Source organism: Anabrus simplex, chromosome 7, assembly GCF_040414725.1.
Source record: "Anabrus simplex isolate iqAnaSimp1 chromosome 7, ASM4041472v1, whole genome shotgun sequence".
Lineage (NCBI taxonomy): Eukaryota > Metazoa > Arthropoda > Insecta > Orthoptera > Tettigoniidae > Anabrus > Anabrus simplex.
Genome location: NC_090271.1, coordinates 198,028,262 through 198,050,514, shown reverse-complemented (window position 1 = coordinate 198,050,514; position 22,253 = coordinate 198,028,262). Strand labels below are relative to the sequence as shown.

Below are 22,253 nucleotides of genomic sequence, written 5' to 3'. Positions count from 1 at the left end.
AATATAAGTCAATTTCCAGCTGTCTCACGGAATGACAATGAATACGGTAACTATAAAAGAAATTATGGTTGGGCGTATGTTTGTGTAATAAGGTGTTACTGCTTAATAGACTTTAAATTGCGAGTTTATTATACATTATCTGCCCCTACAAAGATCTTAGATCTTTCTCAAAGTTGAGTATAAAAAGGGACATATTCCTTGACATAAAAAATGGTATAACTTGAAAACCGTACGTAATATGATTTCCATACTTTGTAGTTGAATACGTAAAAATGTGATGTATAAATGCCTAATAGAAACTTTTTTGATCTAACCTTTCGTTTAGCTACAAAACAGGTTTTCCTTTCTCCTGAAAAGTAAGGATTTTGGAATGTGTACCCTTTTCAACTCGCCGATTCAATTGCAGTTGCTTACGTTTTCCGAACTACCCCAGTTAGGAGCTTTTGATATTTTCTTAAGCTTTTCCATTTCTTTTTTAGCGTCCATTACACAAGCAAGCTGAAGAAATGTTGATATCAATATAAGTCAATTTCCAGCTGTCTCACGGAATGACAATGAATAACTATAAAAGAAATTATGGTTGGGCGTATGTTTGTGTAATAAGGTGTTACTGCTTAATAGACTTTAAATTGCGAGTGTATTATACATTATCTGCCTCTACAAAGATCTTAGATCTTTCTCAAATTTGAGTATAAAAAGGGACATATTCCTTGACATAAAAAATGGTATAACTTGAAAACCGTACGTAATGTGATTTCCATACTTTGTAGTTGAATACGTAGAAATGTGATGTATAAATGCCTAATAGAAACTTTTTTGATCTAACCTTTCGTTTAGCTACAAAACAGGTTTTCCTTTCTCCTGAAAAGGAAGGATTTTGGAATGTGTGCCCTTTTCAACCCGCCGATTGAATTACAATTGCTTACGTTTTCCGTACTATCCCAGTTAAGAGCTATTGATCTTTTCTTAAGCCATTCCATTTCTTTTTTTGGCGATCATTACACAAGCAAGCTGAAGAAATGTTGATATCAATATAAGCGAATTTCCAGCTGTCTCACTTAGTGCTGCCACTGCCTTTTCGATATGCCGTGCTACTGTGCGACTTTCCGGAAAGTTTTGCTCGTAGATAACCAACAGAAGCAATCATAAAGGCGGTGAACGTGCGAAATACGTCAGTGAACTACAGGAAGAGATTCCTACTCCTTGGAACGACTGTATACGTGCTGTGTAGTAATACAGTGCGTATACCTCGTTTATTAGTAAGAAAAATGTAAAACGCTTATACAGGGTTTATTCACTGTATAACTAAACAAGAGTTAAACAACGGTATAAGGACTTTTTATTAGTAAGACCCCTAGACTTCGCATTTTATTATTTACTGTAAAGCTTTTACACGTAGCTTATTGAGGTTATGTTAAATGAATAAGCGCGATGTTCTCGTTATAGGCCTTGTTTATTGTTTTGTTATAGGCAATTTTCAACTAGTTTCTGCTGACTTATGAAGTCAACCAACCGTCAGCAGAATAATTAGAAGAAGGGTATCTATACTGAGTGCCAAGAAAAGACCTCAGCTTTTCAAGTTTTCACAAGCCGAAAATGTTCATTTTCTTCTATGGATGAGAAAATGAAAACATGAACAATTACGATATGCTAGGCCTGATCAGAAATAACTAAAAGTGCTTGATGGAAGCCGCTCTTCTCTTGTGTTCTATTATTATTATTATTATTATTATTATTATTATTATTATTATTATTATTATTATTACAGACATTATCACTAGCAACCTCAAGTACTGTTCATAAAATCTCGACTTCGCAAAGTCTACTTCAGCCAAAGTCGACTTTGGAGAAAGTCTATCAAACGGACTTAGAGTAAAGATAGACTTTCCTATCAAAGTAGACTTTTAAGTATCCACTCAAAGTCTTGTTCTTGAATACAACGCTAGGTGACAGCACTGTGTAGGAGCATGTGTGATTTAGAATCAGTATCTGTAAGATTAATCCTGAACTTGAATATTCAAGCTCACAGATGCGCGACCCACGTGATTATTCTCAAATTGAAATGCATCACCTTGTGCCTTGTGCCATGTGATTTCGGCATTTTTTAAAATGTTAATCTACCATTGCCCTTCTACTTATTGAATCTCGGCACAAGTTCGTACCGGTCTACTTCTTGAAAAAATGTCTAAATTGTTATGAAGTCTCGCTGTATGTGCTTCACATCTGCTGTGAGTGTGAATTAATATTGATGTACTGTGTAGTAAACACATTTAGCTACCAACGCACGTAATAATATAATTAATCAGTTGTTAGACTTGTGTGGCTCGTAGAAAGAAAAATTGGCGATCTCTTTCACAATATACAGTACTGTATGTTCCAGATACATTAGACATTTAATTTAATAATTTAAAAATGTGTTTTTTTCTTTTTTACTTTTTATTACTTTTACAATGGTTTTACGTCGCACTGAACAGATAGGTCTTGTGGCGACGATGGGATGGCTAGGAGTAGGAAGGAAGCATCCGTGGCCTTAAAGTACAGCTCCAGAATTTGCCTGGTGTAAAAATGGGAAACCACGGAAAACAATATTGAGGGCTGCCAGACAGTGGGGTTCGAACCCACTATCTCCCGAATGCAAACTAGCTACGTGACCACTTTCTCGGTCAAAACATAAATAGACTCGACCAGATCTTTCATATTCGTTTGTAATATAAAATATTGTTTCCTAGAAACCTTTTTTGCTATGGCTTTACATTGCACCGACACAGATAGGTCTTGTGGCGACGATGGGGTAGGAAAGGCCTAGGAGTGGGGAAGGAAGCGGCCGTGGCCTTAATTAAGGTACAGACCCAGCATTTGCCTGGTGTGAAAATGGGAAACCACGGAAAATCATCTTCAGGGCTGCCGACAGTGGGATTCGAACCCACTATCTCCCGGATGCAAGATCACAGCCGACCCCCCCCCCTAATCGCACGGCCAACTCGCCCGGCCCTAGAAATGTTTAGTAGTATGTCGATGTAGCCGGGCGTCAGTCCAGTTCATTGTAATCTATGGTCTTCATACGTAGTTATGCAGGACTATAATATTTGGTTGGAGGTGAAGTGGGGAAGAAATTCTGGAAAATCACTTCTTAGTATGGTCTAGAATGAGATTTTAACTCATCTACTCAATTACCTTGTGATGTTTGGGACATCACTGTATATTTTTAATTATTGAACTATATATTTAATTGATAAGATGTATATATTTAATCACTGATAGGTCATTTTAAAATTAATATATATATATAGGGTTTTTATCATCCATTTCAATCATCATTTCATTTCTTTGTATCGCGGCTATAACGTATTCTGAACGAACAAATTATTGGGTAAGGTATTTCAACATCACAACCTTACCATAGGTGGAGTATACCTCCTGTCTGTCCCTCCCTCAAACTATTCATAAATGTGAAACAAAACCCGAAATCGAACCCAGGCCAGCCACTCTGTAAGCTACTCTCTCTTATACCCCATGGTGAGACCTATTTCTTGCTTTCATTAAACTGAGAATATCTTAAAATCTCCACTTTATATTAAAAATGAAGTCTCCTACCAGCATGACACAGCATTCTCTCCACACCATCTCCAATAAAAAATTCCTAACAGCCGTGTGGGTCTCTTGTCTTAAGATTTCACGTGCGTTGTTTAGGATGTTTTTTAGTGTGAAATGCACCCTTCTAGCAAAGCAGGCCTTTCTTGAGCACTTTTGCAACGAACAATGGATAGAAATACTAAATTGCGCAGAACAAAGTAAATACAATATGACACTAATTGTGTATAACATAACTTGTATTGTTATTCTGTTGGCAAGCAATCGAAGGTCAACATACTACGGAATTGAACTTGTTTCAGACCCAGTTAATATTACATGACATTTACAGGTAAAAGCTTCTCTAGACACGAGATATGCGGTCACGTTTGCGAAGCAGTGTCCTGTACCAACGTGATAACTAAAAAAAGAAAACTTGTTTTGTTATGGCAATAGTCTCAACTTTTGTATTTACAGATATATATTTAAAACATCGGTGTCCTAAAGAAAGCTTTTCATATTCCTCCAAAGGAATATTTCAATGTTAAAATGACCGTGGAAATATAAATTTTTCTAGTTACCATTCCGGTAGAACGGCTAACACTCGTTTGATTCATGCCTTGAAACCGACGATCGAACTGCAGATCCTTCACTACTTACGTGGTCCGAAGGAACTTAGGAATGCTATTGAACTGATTTTTGTTTTCCAGGAAGTATGGGAAACTGTGTGTCAATATTCACCTTCCACACGCGCTTCGCTCGTTGTTTCTATTAATATTAAGCACGAATTTCTTCCTTACACGTCCTGCCACGTGTTGAAGCCTTTATTTTTGCTCCTACATCAATGGTTGTGAAACATCACAAATTTGACTAATGACGTATTTTGATTACTACCCGCTATACACAGAATGATGGCTAAAGGGGTTCCTTCGTCAGAGTGATAGGTGATTGGTGAACAGTCTCTACCGTCAATGTTCACAATAAAGAAATGGCATTAGGAAGAATATTTTTTAAGTTAGGCCTATATTCGTTTCACCTGTGTTCACCTCTGTTCTCTTTAATTGTCTTAAGTCATTTTCACACTGGAACATGCGTATTAACTGACTGCTTCTTTCCCTTCTTCACTTACGTTTGGGTCGTGTTGTGAATCATTGACTCTCCTTCCACCACTCTCGTTCAAACACCCCTTCTGCATCTCTTGTTTTCTCCCCAGATCTGCTTTAACCTGCTTCACCCTGCTTCAACCATCTTTTTATGGGTCTCCCCTTGGTCTTGTGCTTTTTACTTCCATTTCAAACACTTGTCTTGCCGTTTCCCTTTCCTTCATTCTCTACAGGTGCCCAGATCACCTCAAATCTGGCCGTTGTATCCTTTCACGAAGACTGTTTATTCTAATCATCTCTCTTACATCTGCATTCCGCACATGATTCCTTCTTAATTTTTCTCAGCATACGTCACGGGGACTTAATTTCACTTGCATGAGGTTTGCTTTCCTAGGCCTTGGTGGTCACCTATTATTCCGCTGTCTATGTCAGGATTGGTACAACGTAGCTTTTGTAGTTGATTTCTTTGCATTCTAGTGGCACATCATTATTTCATACCAGTCATCTTCCACTCTTAATGAACCTTCTTGATACCTGCACTCTGCTATTGATCCCACTGCTTATCTCATGATTATCGGTGGTGATTTTTTACAATAATATTACAGGAAATGATTATAAAGGCTTGTACTTATAAATGTTCATATTTCACGACCAGTAAACCACTTTTAATGTGTTTTGAAAACTTGATACAATAAGAAATTTATAGTAAAATTCGATATAAATGTGAAACCGACGATGTTCTTAAAATAACACTTTGGTTTTTATTCTTCTTCTCGAAGTGTTTGTGTAGCCTTGGGCTGCCTGTAAATGATGTTGGATGTTAAGCTCAGGCTTTACACAAGCTATTTGGGATCTGACAAGAATGCAGATAGTTTAATAAATACAATTTAATATTGTATGTGAAGAGACCAGGAGACACAAAAACATATTCAGATAATGTTATACACATAATTTCGTAATAATATTTTTATTCTTCTGGTCTTGCATCAATATACATTTTTTACTGTCGTGCTTGTCAGACTCGTTGGTCAGCGTACTGGCCTTCGGTTCAGAGGGTCCCGGGTTCGATTCCCGGCCGGGTCGGGGATTTTACCCTTCATTGGTTAATTCCAATGGCCCGGGGGCTGGGTGTTTGTGCTGTCCCCAACATCCCTGCAATTCACACACCACACAAAACACTATCCTCCACCACAGTAACACGCAGTTACCTACACATGGCAGATGCCCTCGTAATTATATAGTTGGGGACAAATCATGACGACCTCGCCTCACACCACTACTTTCCAGCGGCAGCTCGGTATTTATTAGCGACTTACAGGATTTACTACATCTACTGCAGCCAGAGTTGCCAAATCGGCTACTGCACTCTACACGAAGAAAGGGTAATTACTACAGACAGTGAGGAAGAAAGTGGTTTGGCAGCCTCTCCAAAACAAATAAGGATCGCTTAGAACTCGTTAACTCAGCAGGGCACCGAGCTCGATAGCTGAAGTCGTTTAAGTGCAGCCAGTATCCAGTAATCGGGAGATAGTGTGTTCGAGCCCCACTGTCGGCAGCCCTGAAGATGGTTTTCCGTGGTTTCCCATTTTCACACCAGGAAAATGCCGGGACTGTACCTTAAGGCCACGGCTGCTTCCTTCCACTTCCTAGACTCTTCCTATCCCATGGTCGCCATAAGACATATGTGTCGGTGGGACGTAAAACAAATAGCAAAAAAAAAAAAAAAACTCAGCAGGGTGTGATTAACTACTGGATTCCAGCTCGCTTCTAGGAACTGAGGCCGTCATGTTTTGTCCCCAACTATATTATTATACTGTCGTGCTTTAGGCTGTATTGATTTAAAATTAATGTTCAATTTCATTATACTCGATGCTTTTTTTTATTTTACTACTACCTTTGTATAAATGCAATTTTAATTAATCTTGTCAAAAACATCAGGGTAACTGAAATTCCATGCTTTTTTTTTTCAATCACAATATCGTCCACAAAGAGCTTGTTCCATGGGACTCCGATGAATGTAGTTTACAAATATCTATATTTTCTGTCAAGGCTTCGAACACTGTGCGACATTATTTGCAGCAACTCTGCGGTTCTAATAACAGATTTCCTTCAACATTCTTATGTATATTTGATGAGCAGTTCTTCCTTTGCTGGGATATAATCTATTACACGCTGCCTGATTACCCTGAACTAAACAGAATGGGTGCTTACATAAGGTTCTTAAGTCTTCGTCTTCCTGTAATCAAACCTGTCTCAAGTTACAGTATTATCTACTCAAAACTCGCAGTGAATGGAATAAACAATACAGAGTTTTAAGCTTCTTGCACAACACAACGTTCTCAAAGACAGATTCTTATATTCTCCTAAAAAACAAAATTATACATTTGTTCATTTTTCATCAGAATACGTAGCAACAAATAATTCATGTAATCTTAGGTTCCAGCAACGCTCCTTTAATGTAGTTGACACTGGGGTGATCTCAGTGGTATAGTCTGTAGGTCATTGTCCTTCTGTTCCCAAGGTGGGCAAGGTAGAGTGTTGCCTTCTAACTTGGCTAGTTCTATCCCGGCTCAGTTCGATGGTATTTGAATAAATACGCCACCCTTGCACCGGTACATTTACAGACACGCGAAAGGGCTCCTAAAGGACAACATTCCAGCATCTTGGAATAAAACTGTAAAAGTGATTACTGGGACAAACATTATTATTATTATTATTATTATTATTATTATTATTATTATTATTATTATTATTATTATTATTATTAATAAGCTCTTTCCACAGCTTAGTAGAGTCGCGTATGCAAACTGTTACGTATATGGACTTTTACAGGCGGATGCCCTTCCTGGCGCCAACCCTGTGTGGAGAAATATATTCACTTTTGCGTGTTTCTGGGTGGTTGGTAGTGGAGGGAGAGAGAGAGGGGGGGGGGGTGGAGAGAATAAGAATGTGTTGGGGAAAATAAAAATACTCAGTCCTCGGGTGAATTGATCAGTCACGATTAAAATCCCCGACCCGGCCGGGAATCGAACTCAGGACCCTCTGAAAAGGTCAGCCTAGGAGTAAGACTCAAATGCTTCTTATATCCTGTAATAGCCTACCTCTGTTCCCATAATTCCTCAGAATGGCAAAAATCTTTTCTCATCGTTCACCTGTTTACCTTCCGTAGAACGAATAATTTTTTCGTAGTATTTTTTCAGTTACAGTATAATTTTAATAACATTTTTTCTCCCAATACAGTATTACAACTCTTACAGGTGAACTAAACCTTTAATAGACTAAAAGTAGGCTAAATGTCAGTAAAGCTGGATAGTAATATTCTCTCTCTCTCATCATGTTCCAGCTCTTGTCACTTTGATGTTAATGTTTGTTATACAATTGAAACTCAGTTAAACTTATTATTTCAGGCTCGGTGACGCTCTCTGGGCTGAAGAAGATCCCCTCACTGGATCTCGGCCAGGTAACTATTCGCCTGGAAACAGATCCACCATCCTCGGAGTTGAGAGATATCGCCCGCCAAGAGCTGCGAGAAACGCCGGATTTAGTCCGGGAATCAATGGAAGCCTTGCGAGACCTTCTCAAAGGTAAGTTATACATATGCTTGGTTTTAACTTATATCTTCAGTACTGAAAATCATTACATAAAATACGTTAAGATGAAAGCTCTAAGACCTGCTCATTTCACCCGAAAGTATGTGGTGTCAACTATTGGACGTGGGTTGTGCCAGTAAGGCTTTTACCAATACTTCTCGTACAAAGTTGGAAAGTCTGTAACTCTTAAACGATCGGTCGTAGGGCATATGTTCATAACACTTTTTTTAATGTTTTGTGGTGTACGATCCATTCCCGATAACTTTCTGTGTTTGGGAACACCCTGTATACGGGATGTCTCGGAAGTAATGGTCAGTATTCATGGATATGACAGGAACGATCATTTGAAGCAAAAAACTTCATATGGACATATGCCCTGTTCCGAATGTTTTCAGAGATAGAACACATTTAATGTACATTTTTTTTTGGGGGGGGGGGCTTGTGGCACACATGTATGTGTCTTATCCATCCAGCCTCTTTGAGGTTTGATTCTAGCCAAACCTACCTCATTGCTTTCAATGTTGGGAAGTCTTTCTGCCATTAAACTAGCTGATTGAACGTGCTGTTGTCCATGGTGTGTTGTGAATGAAGTGGTGCGAGGGATTGAGAGTGTATCAGAGAGAAGGATCGGTTAACGGTGTTTGTACACGCGCTGGCTAAAATGCCACACATCTACACTCATGAAGAATATGTAGATATGGTGTATGTTTACGGTTCCAGCAGTGGTAGTGCTCCTGCTGCTGTCGAGAAATACCGTCGGCGCTTTCCGACACGTCGAATTCCTGATCGTAGAGTGTTTACCAGAGTTTTCAGCATATTGCGTGAAACAGGTATTCTTCCAAAGTTCCCATTTTCCTTCTGAACGTGCAGTTCAACAACCTGCGCATGAACAGCAACACACTGTTGAAATGATACAGCGTAGTCCTACTACCAGCACATGGCGACTTTTAGCATGTATCAATGTCCCACGAACAGCGAGCCTCCGTGGCTCAGGCGGCAACGTGCCGACCTCTCACCGTTGGGTTCCGTGGTTCAAATCCCGGTCAGTCAATGTGAGATTTGCACTGAACAAAGTGGAGGCGGGATTTCCGTTTTCGTTGTCATCTTTCATTCCAGCAGCACTCTCCAATGAATTTTCATTTCATCTGTCAGTCTGAGGAGTGCGACAGGCTTCGGCAGCCGGCACATTTCCTATCCTCGCCGCTAGTTGGGGTTTTCACTCATTCCATTCCTGACCCGGTCAAATGACTGGAAGCAGGCTGTGGATTTTTATTTTCATTTTCAATGTCCCACGAACACGTGTGTGGCGAACATTATGTGCGGAAAATGTGTACCCATTTCAGTATTGACCATTCTTCCTGGGACACTCTGGATATGTATATAAAAGTCAATGGTAAAAGCGTATGGCGTTTAGTGCCACAAGAATCCGAGAACATGATTCTCCAGTGTTGTAGCTGCTTTCCCCAGTACTCTTCATAGGGGCGACCAGTGGGTCTAGGTATAATTTTACGGGCTAGGAATGAAAACGTAGCTTCCGTGACCTTTAAAAAAATGGTACCATACCGGTATTTGCTTGGAGTTGAAGTGGGAAACCACGAAAAACCATTTCGAGGATGGCCGATGGGGGATTCGAATCTACCTCTCTCCTGAGTTCAGAGCTAGAAGCCGCAACACACGGAGCTAACCTGTTCGATAATGCTAGTTGAAGTGTATTAAACGAGTCTCTGTTATTTCACGTAATTTAGTGTTGAGTACATTTTAAACTTGGAATTGCCGGGCTTTAGTGGCTCAGACGGTAGAAGCGTTGGCCTTCTGAGCCCAAGTTAACGGGTTCGGTTCCAGTTCAGTCCGGTGGTTTTTGTGGGTGCTGAAATACACCATTCTCGTGCAGGTAGATGTACCAGCACCGGAAATGGGTTCGTATGGGACAAACTTCTGACATCGCAGCGTCTCCAAAGACAGTAAAAACAGTTAGTGAGGCGTAAAACTAATGATGGTGGTAGTAAATTGGAATGCTTTAGAACTTTACCCGAAAATAGAACGTCATTGCCTTTCCACTGAAACGATATTTCATTTTGAAATTATATTTAAAAAATAGCTCTTTTGTAGAATTTTTGTATGTTCTGAAGAGTGATGAAGACTTTGCTTCTTTCAGATGACGAAGATTTGAAAGTTCCTTTTGAGAATGAGCCGTGGCTGATCCGTTTCTTGAGGCCGTGCAAGTTCTACCCACAGAGTGCTTACGAACTGGTAAGTGTACATTAATCCCTAACTATTTTTTTCCTTTATGTTGTTGTCTTTTGTTCACAAGTAGACTCTACAACCAGCAATATACCAGACGACGTAGCCCCAGGGGCTCTGAACTTTGGAGCGTGGGTTGGCGACCACGGGGCCCTCAGCTGAGTCCTGGCATTGCTTCCACTTACTTGTGCCAGGCTCCTCACTTTCATCTATCCTGTCCGACCTCCCTTGCTCAACTCTTGTTCTTTTCCGACCCCGACGCTATTAGGTTTGCGAGGGCTAGGTAGTCTTTCATTTTCACGCCCTTCGTGGCCCTTGTCTTCCTTTGGCCGAAATCTTGATTTTTCGAAGTGTCGGATCCCTTCCATATTTCCTTCTGATTAGTGTTATACAGAGGATGGTTGCCTAGTTGTACTTCCTCTTAAAACAATAATCACCACCACCACCACCACCACCACCAGACGACGTAGTGATACCGTACAGAGGAGAGTTCTCGGTCTGTTGGTAGTTGCTGCGGGCATTCACACTCACGATACTAGAGGGATAAAAGTAGAGTGTTGCTTAGTTGTACTTGTCACTATCACCATGAACAAAAGACAGCCATGGTGCATAAGGGCCACTGGTCTGCCAAAATGACTGCTCTCCAGCCAAATGGCCTGCAGATATTGGAGTGTCATGTGGTTGGCGTGGTGACCACCTCACCCATATTCCTGTGGCTTCTGCAACTGGATCTGCTGCTTCTGATATCAGAAAGTTCTTCAAATTATCTCACAGGGCAGAGTGCTTTATCTACAATCTACAATGACATTTTTCAATCGGAAATCGAAACCTGAGCCTCTGGGTAAGAGGCTGGCACACTACTGCAAACAACTGCACGGTCTAATAAAATATTATTTACACTTGTACACTCGTGTTTCCGAAATCAGGTCCGTGGTTTATAATCCAGCTACGTCCGAAGGTATTTACAATTGCTCAAATATGCTAGCTTCATGTCTATAAATTTACTGGCACGTAAGAGAGCTCTTACGGAATACAATTCCGGCACTCGTATAAGTAGTTAGTGGGACATAAAGGACTCACCCATACCACATTTCTCGTATTTATTCTGTACACTTTTCTGGCATCTGCTTCATAATAACCCAGTACCCCTCTTAGTTTCCTTTGAGTAATTAAGTTAATCTCTTAACGGATGTTAGTTTTCAATTCGTCAATTCAGTACCACAAAAAAAACAAGTTCATGGTATTTAGCAGAAACAACCATGAACGTGTCTCCATTTCATTAAATAATCAAAACGTTGAACGAATACGTAAGTTCACATACCTTCGGAGCACCATAACAGACAATCTGGACCCTGAAAAAGAGATCAGATGCCGCATTGAGATTTCCGGATCATCATTCCCAAAGTTGAGGTCATTCTTTTGTGATGATAATTTAAATCTCAAACTCAGGCAAAAGCTCTTGAGACGTTACGTTTTGGTCGACATTACTTTATGGAGTAGAGACCTGGACTGTCAAAATTTCCTTCATGAACAGATTAGAAGCTTTTGAAATTTCGTTACGAAAGAGAATGCTCAGAATAGCCTGGACAGATTTTGTAGCCAATAATGAAGTGTCAAGGAGACCTAGAGAAGAACGTGAGCCGACACACATCATCAAAGCCAGGAAAACAGTTTATTTAGGCCATGTTCTACGAGGTGGAAGCTACGGGCTTGATAATGTCCTTAGCCGTGCTGCTTGACTTTAGCGTCACGGGCCTTCCTTCAGGAGCACCCAAAATACATCTGGTGCAGAACTTCTTTTGAGGTGTTTCTTTACATATAAAAGCAAGTCGGTCTGGATGCGATGTATATATAAATATTTAAAAATGAAAAAAGACGTGAATTAATGAGGCACCTCCATAAATCTAAGAAATTTGAAACTTGGTACCGGAGAACTTGATGACCCTAGGATCCCTAGAAAAATCGAAAATTCTCAAAATTCCCTGAAGGGGGCACGCTGCGTGGCCTCATATTTTGGGCTCAACATAAGAACTCAGTCGTATAATTTATCCAAAGCGGAAACCTATAGGTTTCGTAGGCTTAAAGAATGTTCAAGAATTTTCTAATTTTTATCCCCCGTCCCGCCAAATCAAGATGGTGGCACAACTTGCCAGACGAGGTAGAAAATTGAAATTTGGCAAAATTATAACTTTTAGCCTCTAACCGACGGAAAATTTCAAAGATATTCAAATTTTTCACTTTTTACCCCCAAATATATCGAAATATGGAGGTAATTTTAATGACTGTGCAGACATTCCTTTTGAGGTATTTGTTGGCTAAACGGTAAGTCGTATCACAAAACGGATGCCACAGTGGAGGCAATTTTAATGACTGTGCAGCACATTTCTTTTGAGATATTTGTTGGCTAAACGGTAAGTCGTATCACAAAACGAATGCCACAATCTCTGTTTAATTTGGAGTGATCTACAAGTCCTATAACTTTTTGTCGTATCTCTCTCCCTTATACGTCAGGTTTGGCCGTTTTTTCTGGATTGTTCGTAAATTTGGTGTTTTTTACAATTATATTTCATTGTTTGACACACTTATGGGGAAGACAGGATCATCAAGTTTGGCCCGCACATTGGCATAATCAAGGGCCATATATGGACCAAATTCCATGATTCTAGCTTATACATAAGTATGCAAAAATAATGTAAAGCCTTAAGAATGTACTCAAATTTCACCCTATACAAATCTTCGAACTCACCTTACCGCCTAAATATGGAAGATACCAGGAAATGGTTTAGAAAGAAACATGTAGACCAATAAAAGGGGCGTCTGATGTCGCAAACCGTTTGTTAATATGATGTACCTTATGGGAGTAGTGAATCTCGAAGTGGAGATCTGCACTAATAAACGTGCTTTTGCAAATGTCTTCTATGTAAATAAAATCGTAACTACCGTGTGCCTGTACATTGACTGTTTTGGCGAAATTTCCGTACAGTTATCCTTTTCAGGTGTAATAATGACAATCTGAATATTTTTTACCTTTGGTGTCTGTTTGTCTATAACTTGAAAACTGCTGGATATGTTTCTACCAAACTTCACACTTTGAATCCACCTATCCTTGGGTAGGTTTTAGGGTCAGTATTGTTTCTAAATCACTGAAATCACTGATGGTTTATACGAAGCCGAAACCGTGATTTTGCACTCCCACAAAATATACACAACTAAACTTAATGGAAATCTACCTGCCTTAATGCAAATCAATTTCTAAACCTTTTTTCTAATATGCATCACTTCGATACGATGATTAATAAAAGAGATAACATTAATGGACCGTTTTTCGGTACAAGTCCCACCGGTCTTAACTCAAGAGCGGGTGCGTGTAAAGCCTATTTCTTATAACTTGAAAACTACTGGAGATATGTCAACCAAACTTCATATTTAGCATCCACCTTTCCAAAGGTAGGTTTTGAGGTCCATAACATTTCAAATTCCCGGAATGGACTGGGGGTTTATTTGGAACAGAAATAGTGATTTTTACTCTCCCCCAATATATACAAGACTAACCTGACTGAAAATTGACCAACCTTGATGGATAATCGTTTAAAAAAATCCTTTTTCTCATATGCATTTTTTCGATAAGAGGATTAATAAGAGATATCATGAACTGTGTTCGTTTTGCAGGCTATATACAGTGGACATAGCCCATAAGGTAGAGCAGATTTTCTATATATATATATATATATATAAATAAAATCGTAACGACCGTGTGTTTGTACATTTACTACTTTGGCGAATGTTCCGTACAGTTACCCGTTTCAAGTGTAATGATGACATTTGCATATTTGTTAGTTTCCTGAAGGTCCTCATTTCTAACCCCTCCCTCAGAGCAAGATTGAGGGACAGTCTGCCAGACGAGCTAGAAAATTGAAATGTTGCAAAATTATAGCTTTTAGCCTGTAACCGACGGAAATTTCAAAGATGTTCTAATTTTTCACCATTTAATCCCGAAAAATTATGAAATATGGACGCAATTTTAATGACTGTGCAGACGTTCTTCTTGAGGTATTTGTTGACTAAACGGTAAGTCGTATCACAAAACGGATGGCACAATCTCCATTCAATTAATAGTGATCTACAACTTTGGTCCTATGAGATTTCGTTGTATCACTACTCATTATATGTTAGATTTGTCTCTTTTCTCAATTATAACTACATTTTTCTCTTTGTATACGTATAATTCTTAGTTCGAACCACTTATAGGAAATATAGAAACATCTAATTCTACTCGAACATCGGCCCAGCCAGTATCCATACGTGAGCCGAATACTACGTTTGTAGCTGTCATACTAGTACCAGAGAGTAATAAACTGTGAGAAAAACTTACCCATATTTCATCCTATTCAGCGTGTGTAACTCATTTTCCCCATAAATAGATGAGACAGGAGAAAATATATCAAGACCAGCCATCTAGACCGCTAAATGAGGCAGAAGTCAAGGTAGCATGCAATTTTGTTAAGAACTCTCCTAACCGATTGTGTTTGGGAGTAGGTATATGTGACCGCCATTATAAACAAATTTACCCATCTAAAATGTGACTGGCATTAGGCATAGTGACCTTGCTATTATAATGCAAACTCACCAACTCGGTGTGACAGTCATTAAGAAAAGGGGCCTCTCATTGTAATGATAACAGCACAACTCAGTTTTGACTGGCAGTAGGGAAGGTGCCTGCTATTATAATAAAAATCACCTCATCTGTAATCTGTCTGGAAGTAGGAACTGGCGTCTGCCATTTAATGAAAACTACCCAAAATCGATTGTGGCCGCGCATTAGGTAGTTGGGGCTCCCATTATAATGAAAATTTTCCTACTCCATTGTGAATGGTAGTAGACAAGTGAGCCTGCCATTATCATCACAACTCCGCAACTCGCACTTTACATTGGAAACAATGTATGGGAACGCTAAGTGACATGCAATTTAAAAATATATTATTAACTGCATGTTCAGTAATTTACTTGATATTTGTATACACTGTAGAATACCGTAGCGAAGCACGGGTACATTTGCTAGCATTATATATATCCCATAAGTTCTTCTTGGACATAAGACTTATGAGCCATTTCCTGACTTCTATGAAGTTATGGAGTGTAGGACACCTTCTTATACATATTCATACTACTAGCTCCATGCATATTTTGCTTTCATTTTCCGTGGATTTCCTTTCCACACAATCTTCTGATGATATTACAGCTTTGTTCTTCCTGGCTTCTTCCATTCTGTTTAATAAATTAACAAGAGTATAAATGTTAAGTTTATATTTAATTTTACATCTCTTTGCCATTTATATATTGCTCTCATTTCTTTTAAATATTTTAAGGTGTGTTATCTCCATATCTTTATTGCGTGAAGTGCAATTCATTTATTTCTGACGTATAACCTTATTCCTACGTACTTCCGGTAAGCCCCTACCTTTAAAAATTGTATTCTTCAGAGCTTCTACGGCTTCGCTTCTGAATATCAAACAAGTTATATTAAAGATCTCTAAGTAGTTTGTACCCTGAAGGTTCGATTACATTTAAAGTTTTCCATCCCACTAATTAATACACGTTTGTTAGTTACTTTGAGGCTTCTTGAACTTGATAATTGAAGGCTTAGTTTCCTTAATAATGCATATACTTCACCATGTAAAGCTGATCAGTTCTTCTGTAGACTCTTCGTTTATTTTCACAATTATTGTTACAGATCAAGCGGTACTACGACTTCAAGGTGAAGCACTCTGGCGTGTATGACGGACTGTTACCATCAAAAGAGAAGAACATCTTCTCTCATAACATCCTCACCGTGTTGCCAAACAGAGATCAGGCTGGTCGCCGTATTCTCATCCTCGAACTGGGCAGTAAGTATATTGACACAGCATAATTGTCTTTCAATTCAAAGCGGAGGTGGAACAGGTTTTTCTACCGGTATTCCGATTTTCCCTGTCATCATTCATTCCAGCAACCTCTCCAATATCATTTCATTTCACCTGCCAGTTATTAATCGTTGCGCCAGGGGAGTGCGACAGGCTTCGGCAGTCGGCACAATTCCTATCCTCGCCGTTAGATTCATTCCATTCCTAACCTGATCGAATGACTAGAAACATGCTGAGGATTTTGATATGTCTTTCGATTCGTTCATGTAGGCCTACTGTTCCCCGCGTAGACATTTTACAATCACGTGAGAATGTATAGTGAGTTCAGCTTCGTAACTAGCAACTTTACATGATATCTAAATGGTTGATAACAGTTAAAAAGGTGAAGTACGAAAGTACTCTTTGAAGTTGGTTTCAATAACCAGTAACGCCATGGTAAGTGCTGGGAGCGTCCGCCATTTTATGTTGAAATTGGGATTTTTCTTAATGCAGTAAAATTATTATAACTCGTCACTCCGCGGTGTTGGTGTTGCACGTAGTATAGTTACTGTACATTGGTCTCATAGGACTGTCATGTTATAGTCCAAATATTTCGTAAACGTCCATCTCAGTGACCGGCAGGGCTTGGTCATGTACTGTTGGGAGATTAAAAGAATGCATATGCCCGGTGAGGCACGGGGGAAGGGGTTGTCGCTAGCCAGACCTGTGATGTAATCGTTGCCATAGCAATCCTGCTACTATCCAGGTGACTTAACTTTACCCTAAAGTAGCAGCCCTTGGCACTGAATTACTGAGAATGCATGGACACGCGATTCTACGCTTGCCCCCTTACATGTTTGAAATAAGTACCTTCGAGCTGGCCGGGGCCAAAATCAAAAGAACTGTACGATAGCAAAACATTACGGGTAACATTTCGGTAACGAAACTGCAGGAAGTGACGGTGAATGCTATTGAATCTGTGACACCCGCCGACTGGGAACAATTCGGTCAACATGTCATCAGACTGGAAAACGAGTTCTGCGAGAAGGAAGGGGTGTTAGTAGATGCAGTATGGACAGTTTTGATATATGCTTACTAGTTGTAGCACAGCAATATATGAATCACCTTAGAGAAAAATTGAGACATATTCGTCCACAATTCATCTTAGTGTTCAGATGTTTGATCAGGCGAGACACTGAACTCTGAATAATGCGAGTCAATGTTTTCGTGTAGCAGATAGGAGGCGATCGGTCTGGGTAGAACGTGAACTTCCTGCTTACATCTACATTCCTCATGCTTGCGTTCTTCTGAGCTCCCAACGGTAGTGTGGGAGGTTTCCTTGCGCGCGCGCGCGCGCGCGCGAGCTCTCTTCTCGGTTCGTTATCTCTTAACTTGCTTGTTGACACGTTGTGTTCACCCACTGCGTACAGTGCTTAGACAGTGTGGAAAAGAAGATTGGGCAGTGAGAGGAATGGGAGACCAGGCAACCCCCCTCCCATCGATTGCTTCTCCCCACATGAGCGACATATTCCCGCGCAGGACGTTTACTAAGTATTTAGACTATAGCTAACTTCCCAATTTCGTGACCACAGTTGAAAAGTTGAAAATGGTGTTAAATTTGCGAAGTGTCTAAAAATCTGCAGAAACTAGCGTAAACTAGTTCAGGAGTATAGCGGGAAATTTTGAGGAATCGAGTAAGCTCAAGAAATATGCACCTAAACGTACCGAAGAGTAGCCTACATTCAGCGCAAGAAGGTGGAAACGTCTTCGCAGCAGGACGTATATTTCAGAACTTCTACCGCGACTGTTGAGTTGTGAACTGTGAGTCTGCTGTAGATAACGAAACAGTCACTAGGGACCTCGCAGACCATCTGACCACAAGCAGCTCCTGGAGGAGTGAGTCAGGCGGCTGAGTTTGATAAGCTGCAACCTGCTGCAATAATCTATTTCAACACAGATCAAAAACTGTTGTATCTTATGTCTCACCTTCGCTTGTAACGTGTCGATCGAACTTATCCCTTAATTCTCACACCATCGGCCTGTCGTCGGTAAGTCTGTTCTGCAACGTTCCTCTTTATTGTTTACCAAATTACCATCCACCCAATGACAGATTAATCTACATTCATTGTAATAATATTTTATTCAATAAATATTGATATTGTCTGATTCGATCGGCTACATTTCTGTCCGAATGGTTTATTCTACGCCATAGTTTGTGGCTGTCTGACACATAGTTAGGGATGGGGAGGTTTCACATTACCTTTGTGACATGTTTGCCCTAGAGCAGAATAATAGGCAATCTCTCACTGACCACACTAATAACGAGTGAGTCTAATATCGCCTGTATGACATGCTCTGGTCAACCCCCCCCCCCCCACACACACACACACACACAGACGGCTTAATAACCCGAAAGCCTGGTTTCACTGTTGTAATTATTTGATCTCCCGCCGTGAAAGCCTCAAATAGCGTCGTTTATAATTTCTCGTACTGGCCTATTTTCTTTTTATGAAATTTCAATGTACGTAATAATTTTATGTTTCCATGCGTGCGAGGAGGAAACATAAATCTAAGGGCCCCATCTACAGATGATCTCGCTGGTTAACATCCTGAGGGCTAGAATAGTTTATTGGAGTTACATCCCTTCTTGTTTTGTTTGTTTATTCGAGTGTTAAAACGAATACTTCCAGTTTACATATGCATTATAGTTTAAATTGTGTTTCGAAAATCCTTCAAACTCGGTTATCTTCCTCACAGATAAGTTTACATCGATAAGAAAGAAGCGTACGTATATGAAACTTCAATTCATTTACTCAAAAATATGTTGTAAAAACAAACTGAAAAATGTCTAAATGAAATGGCGTATGGCTTTTAGTGCCGGGAGTGTCGGAGGACAAGTTTGGCTCGCCAGATGCAGGTCTTTTTATTTGACACCCATAGGCGACCTGTGCGTCATGATGAAATGATGACGACACATGCATCCAGCCCCTGTGTCAGCGGAATTAACCAATCATGGTTAAAATTGCCAACTCTGCCGGGAATTGAACCCGGGACCCCTGTGACCAAACGCCAGCACGCTAGCCATTTAGCAATGGAGCCGGACGATAAGACATTATTCTTCATGAAAAATGTTGAAAATGTCCTGAATTTCGCTTACACCATACAGATACATTTTTTTAATTACATGCTTAATTACCAGAATGTATTGACGATTCCTGAACTTACATTAAACAAGTGACTATATTTAGTTTTTAACTAACAATTCTGTTTCAGTCATTTAACCATAAGGAAAACCCTTTTGATTAGCGGAAAAATAAACTTACCTGAGCGTTGACACTGAAGTATGTAATCTCTGGTAGCTCAATGTTCCTGTCACATTCTGTTTTGGCTGGAGACAACAAAATGACAGTCAAACCATTCAAAGATAAATTTCCCGAAACTCGAAACGCAAACATATGTTCAATGTGTTCTTAATGTTGGGATGGGGGGGGGGGCTCGAATTTTTAAGCCATAGGCTTTTTAAGCGCTTAGCCGCAGGAGGTTAAGGGCATCGAGAATGTTACTTCATTCCCCGGTTTTCAATTTCCTCTGCTAGCCGCTGTAATTCTATGTAGCTTACACTCGCTGGAAAGCACAGCAGTACAGTATACGTAATGTTTGCTTGGATAATCATAGTTTGAATTAAACTACCTTCTACCCCCTGCGGGTGGGGGACGCACATGTAGAATACACCCGCAGTATCCCCTGCCTGTCGTAAGAGGCGACTAAAAGGGGCGACCAAGGGCTGACTGAATTAGAACCATGCAACTAATTTTGAATCGTACCATCACGCGGGGAACACCATAGGTTGCCTGTACTTGTGAGTAGTACCACTAAATTTGGTACGAAATAGGTTTGTGATTAGTAGCAGTAAAAGCCTGGCCTGGTGGATTCCAGTACCCGTGCGTCGTACCCATGTGAGCAACACCGCGGGTCTGGGCGTAGCCTGCGAGTTGTACCACTATATGAGCAGCACCGTGGGTCTGCGTTGCCTGTGATTAGTACCCACTATGTGAGGAACACCACGGGAATACCGGCGCCCGTGTTTAGTACACCTAGGTGGGGAACCTTCTCGGTTTGCGTTGACTCTGAGTTGGGCCATTGTGTGAGACACACCATAGGTCTGCGTTACTTGTACGTATTGCAATACTTGTGAGTAGTACCATCTTTTGTGGAACACCGTGAGTCTTCGCTACTTCTGATTAATACCCAACATAACCCATACCATGGTTCTATTTTACTCGCGACATGTACCATTCTGTGGGGCCTTAGACGTGGATTTTGCACCCCCTTTAGACACCAAGCATCATTGTGCTTTATAAGTGGTTCCTTGTTCGGTAATAATGTTATTTTCGATCTGTATTGAGTCCGATCCACTGGTTTTTGTTTGTTTGTTTTGTGTTTTGTCGAGTTCCTATCCATCCATTCATTCTTCATGCCATATTTTATTTTTATTTTGGTCAGTGGATGCCTTTGCAATTTTTGTTCTTTCATTTCGTACCATTAGGGGCCGATGACCTTTGATGTTAGGCCCCTTAAAACAACAAGCATCATCATCAAACTACTTCTACAATTAATTCGTGCAAATTATTCCATCATGCGTTATTAATTAATTGCCAAAAATAATTATTTGAAATATTCTAACTCTCTATACTTTTCGTCTAGATTAAACACAGTGGAATTAATGAAAACTTTTTGATTGCCACATAGTACTGTATATTCGTATTTTAAAATGAACACTTTCGGTTTGAATATGCGTTTTAAATTGTTATGAGAATTCTTTAAACTCAGTTATCTTTCCCCCAGATATGTTTACTTCGATAAAAGAAGCGTAGGTATGTGAAATTTCATCTCATTCACTGCAAAAATATGCTGTAAAAACTGAAAAATGTGTCTAAATAATGAAAGAGAATGACATACCTTTTTAAGGAACAATGTAGGGACTCTTACACATATAAACTCTGTTCTACCATATATGAATATAATACGTGGTGAATTCCGTGAAATGGTAAGAAATCGATAGTTTGCTAAAATATTCTTCTTTTTTTATACGCATTTTCAATACCGTGAGTTAGCTGGTGCGAACTGTGTCGCACATGTTGATTTGGCCCTGTTTACGGCCGGATGCCCTTCCTGACGCCAACCCTGTATGGAGGGATGTAATCGCTATTGCGTGTGTCTGTGGTGGTTGGTAGTGTAGTGTGTTGTCTGAATAAGAAGAGGAAAGTGTTAGGACAAACACAAACACCCAGTTCCCGGGCCAGAAGAATTAATCAGAGGCGATTAAAATCCCCGACCCGGCCGTGAATAGAACCCGGGATCTTCTGGCTGACCATTCAGCCAATGAATCGGACTCGATAGTTTGCTAAATTATTCCTACAAAATTTCCATATAATTGACATGATTGTCCTATAAAGTTCATTTGTATTGTAGTAATGACTATGATACAACAGTCGCAATCTTTGTTCCCAAGGCTGTTTATTCAAAGTTTCAATAAGACTTGTAAATGTATAGCGGTTGGTACCAACTGTGCTATAAGCCGGTATGCAGTCGGAAGGAACTACATTTTAGAGCATGCTACTAACCTGTAAAGGAAAGTATTTTGTGAATATTTGCTTACTAATGGGAAACAAACAAATTCATATTGAAGATTGTTAGGGTTAAAAATAGTATTCCCATTGATAATCTAACCCACATCAATCAAAACCTTGCATTTTGTTACCCGTTTTCAAAATGTTCTTCCGAAATAATATTATTAATTATAATTAATTAATAATAATAATAATAATAATAATAATCTTATATCTTGACTACCATGTTGCAGGCATTTT

The 22,253-nt window shown here is 39.8% G+C and overlaps 1 protein-coding gene across 1 annotated transcript in view; it reads left to right on the top strand.

Moving 5' to 3' along the window:
• The window catches only part of LOC136877458 (alpha-tocopherol transfer protein-like), an 89,421-nt gene that overhangs the window by 46,881 nt on the left and 20,287 nt on the right, over positions 1 to 22,253 (top strand). Inside the window, exons 2-4 of the mRNA XM_067151514.2 lie at positions 8,081 to 8,257; positions 10,419 to 10,513; positions 16,236 to 16,389. Coding sequence (XP_067007615.1) covers positions 8,081 to 8,257; positions 10,419 to 10,513; positions 16,236 to 16,389 — 426 coding nt within the window. The remainder of the gene's footprint in view (positions 1 to 8,080; positions 8,258 to 10,418; positions 10,514 to 16,235; positions 16,390 to 22,253) is intronic.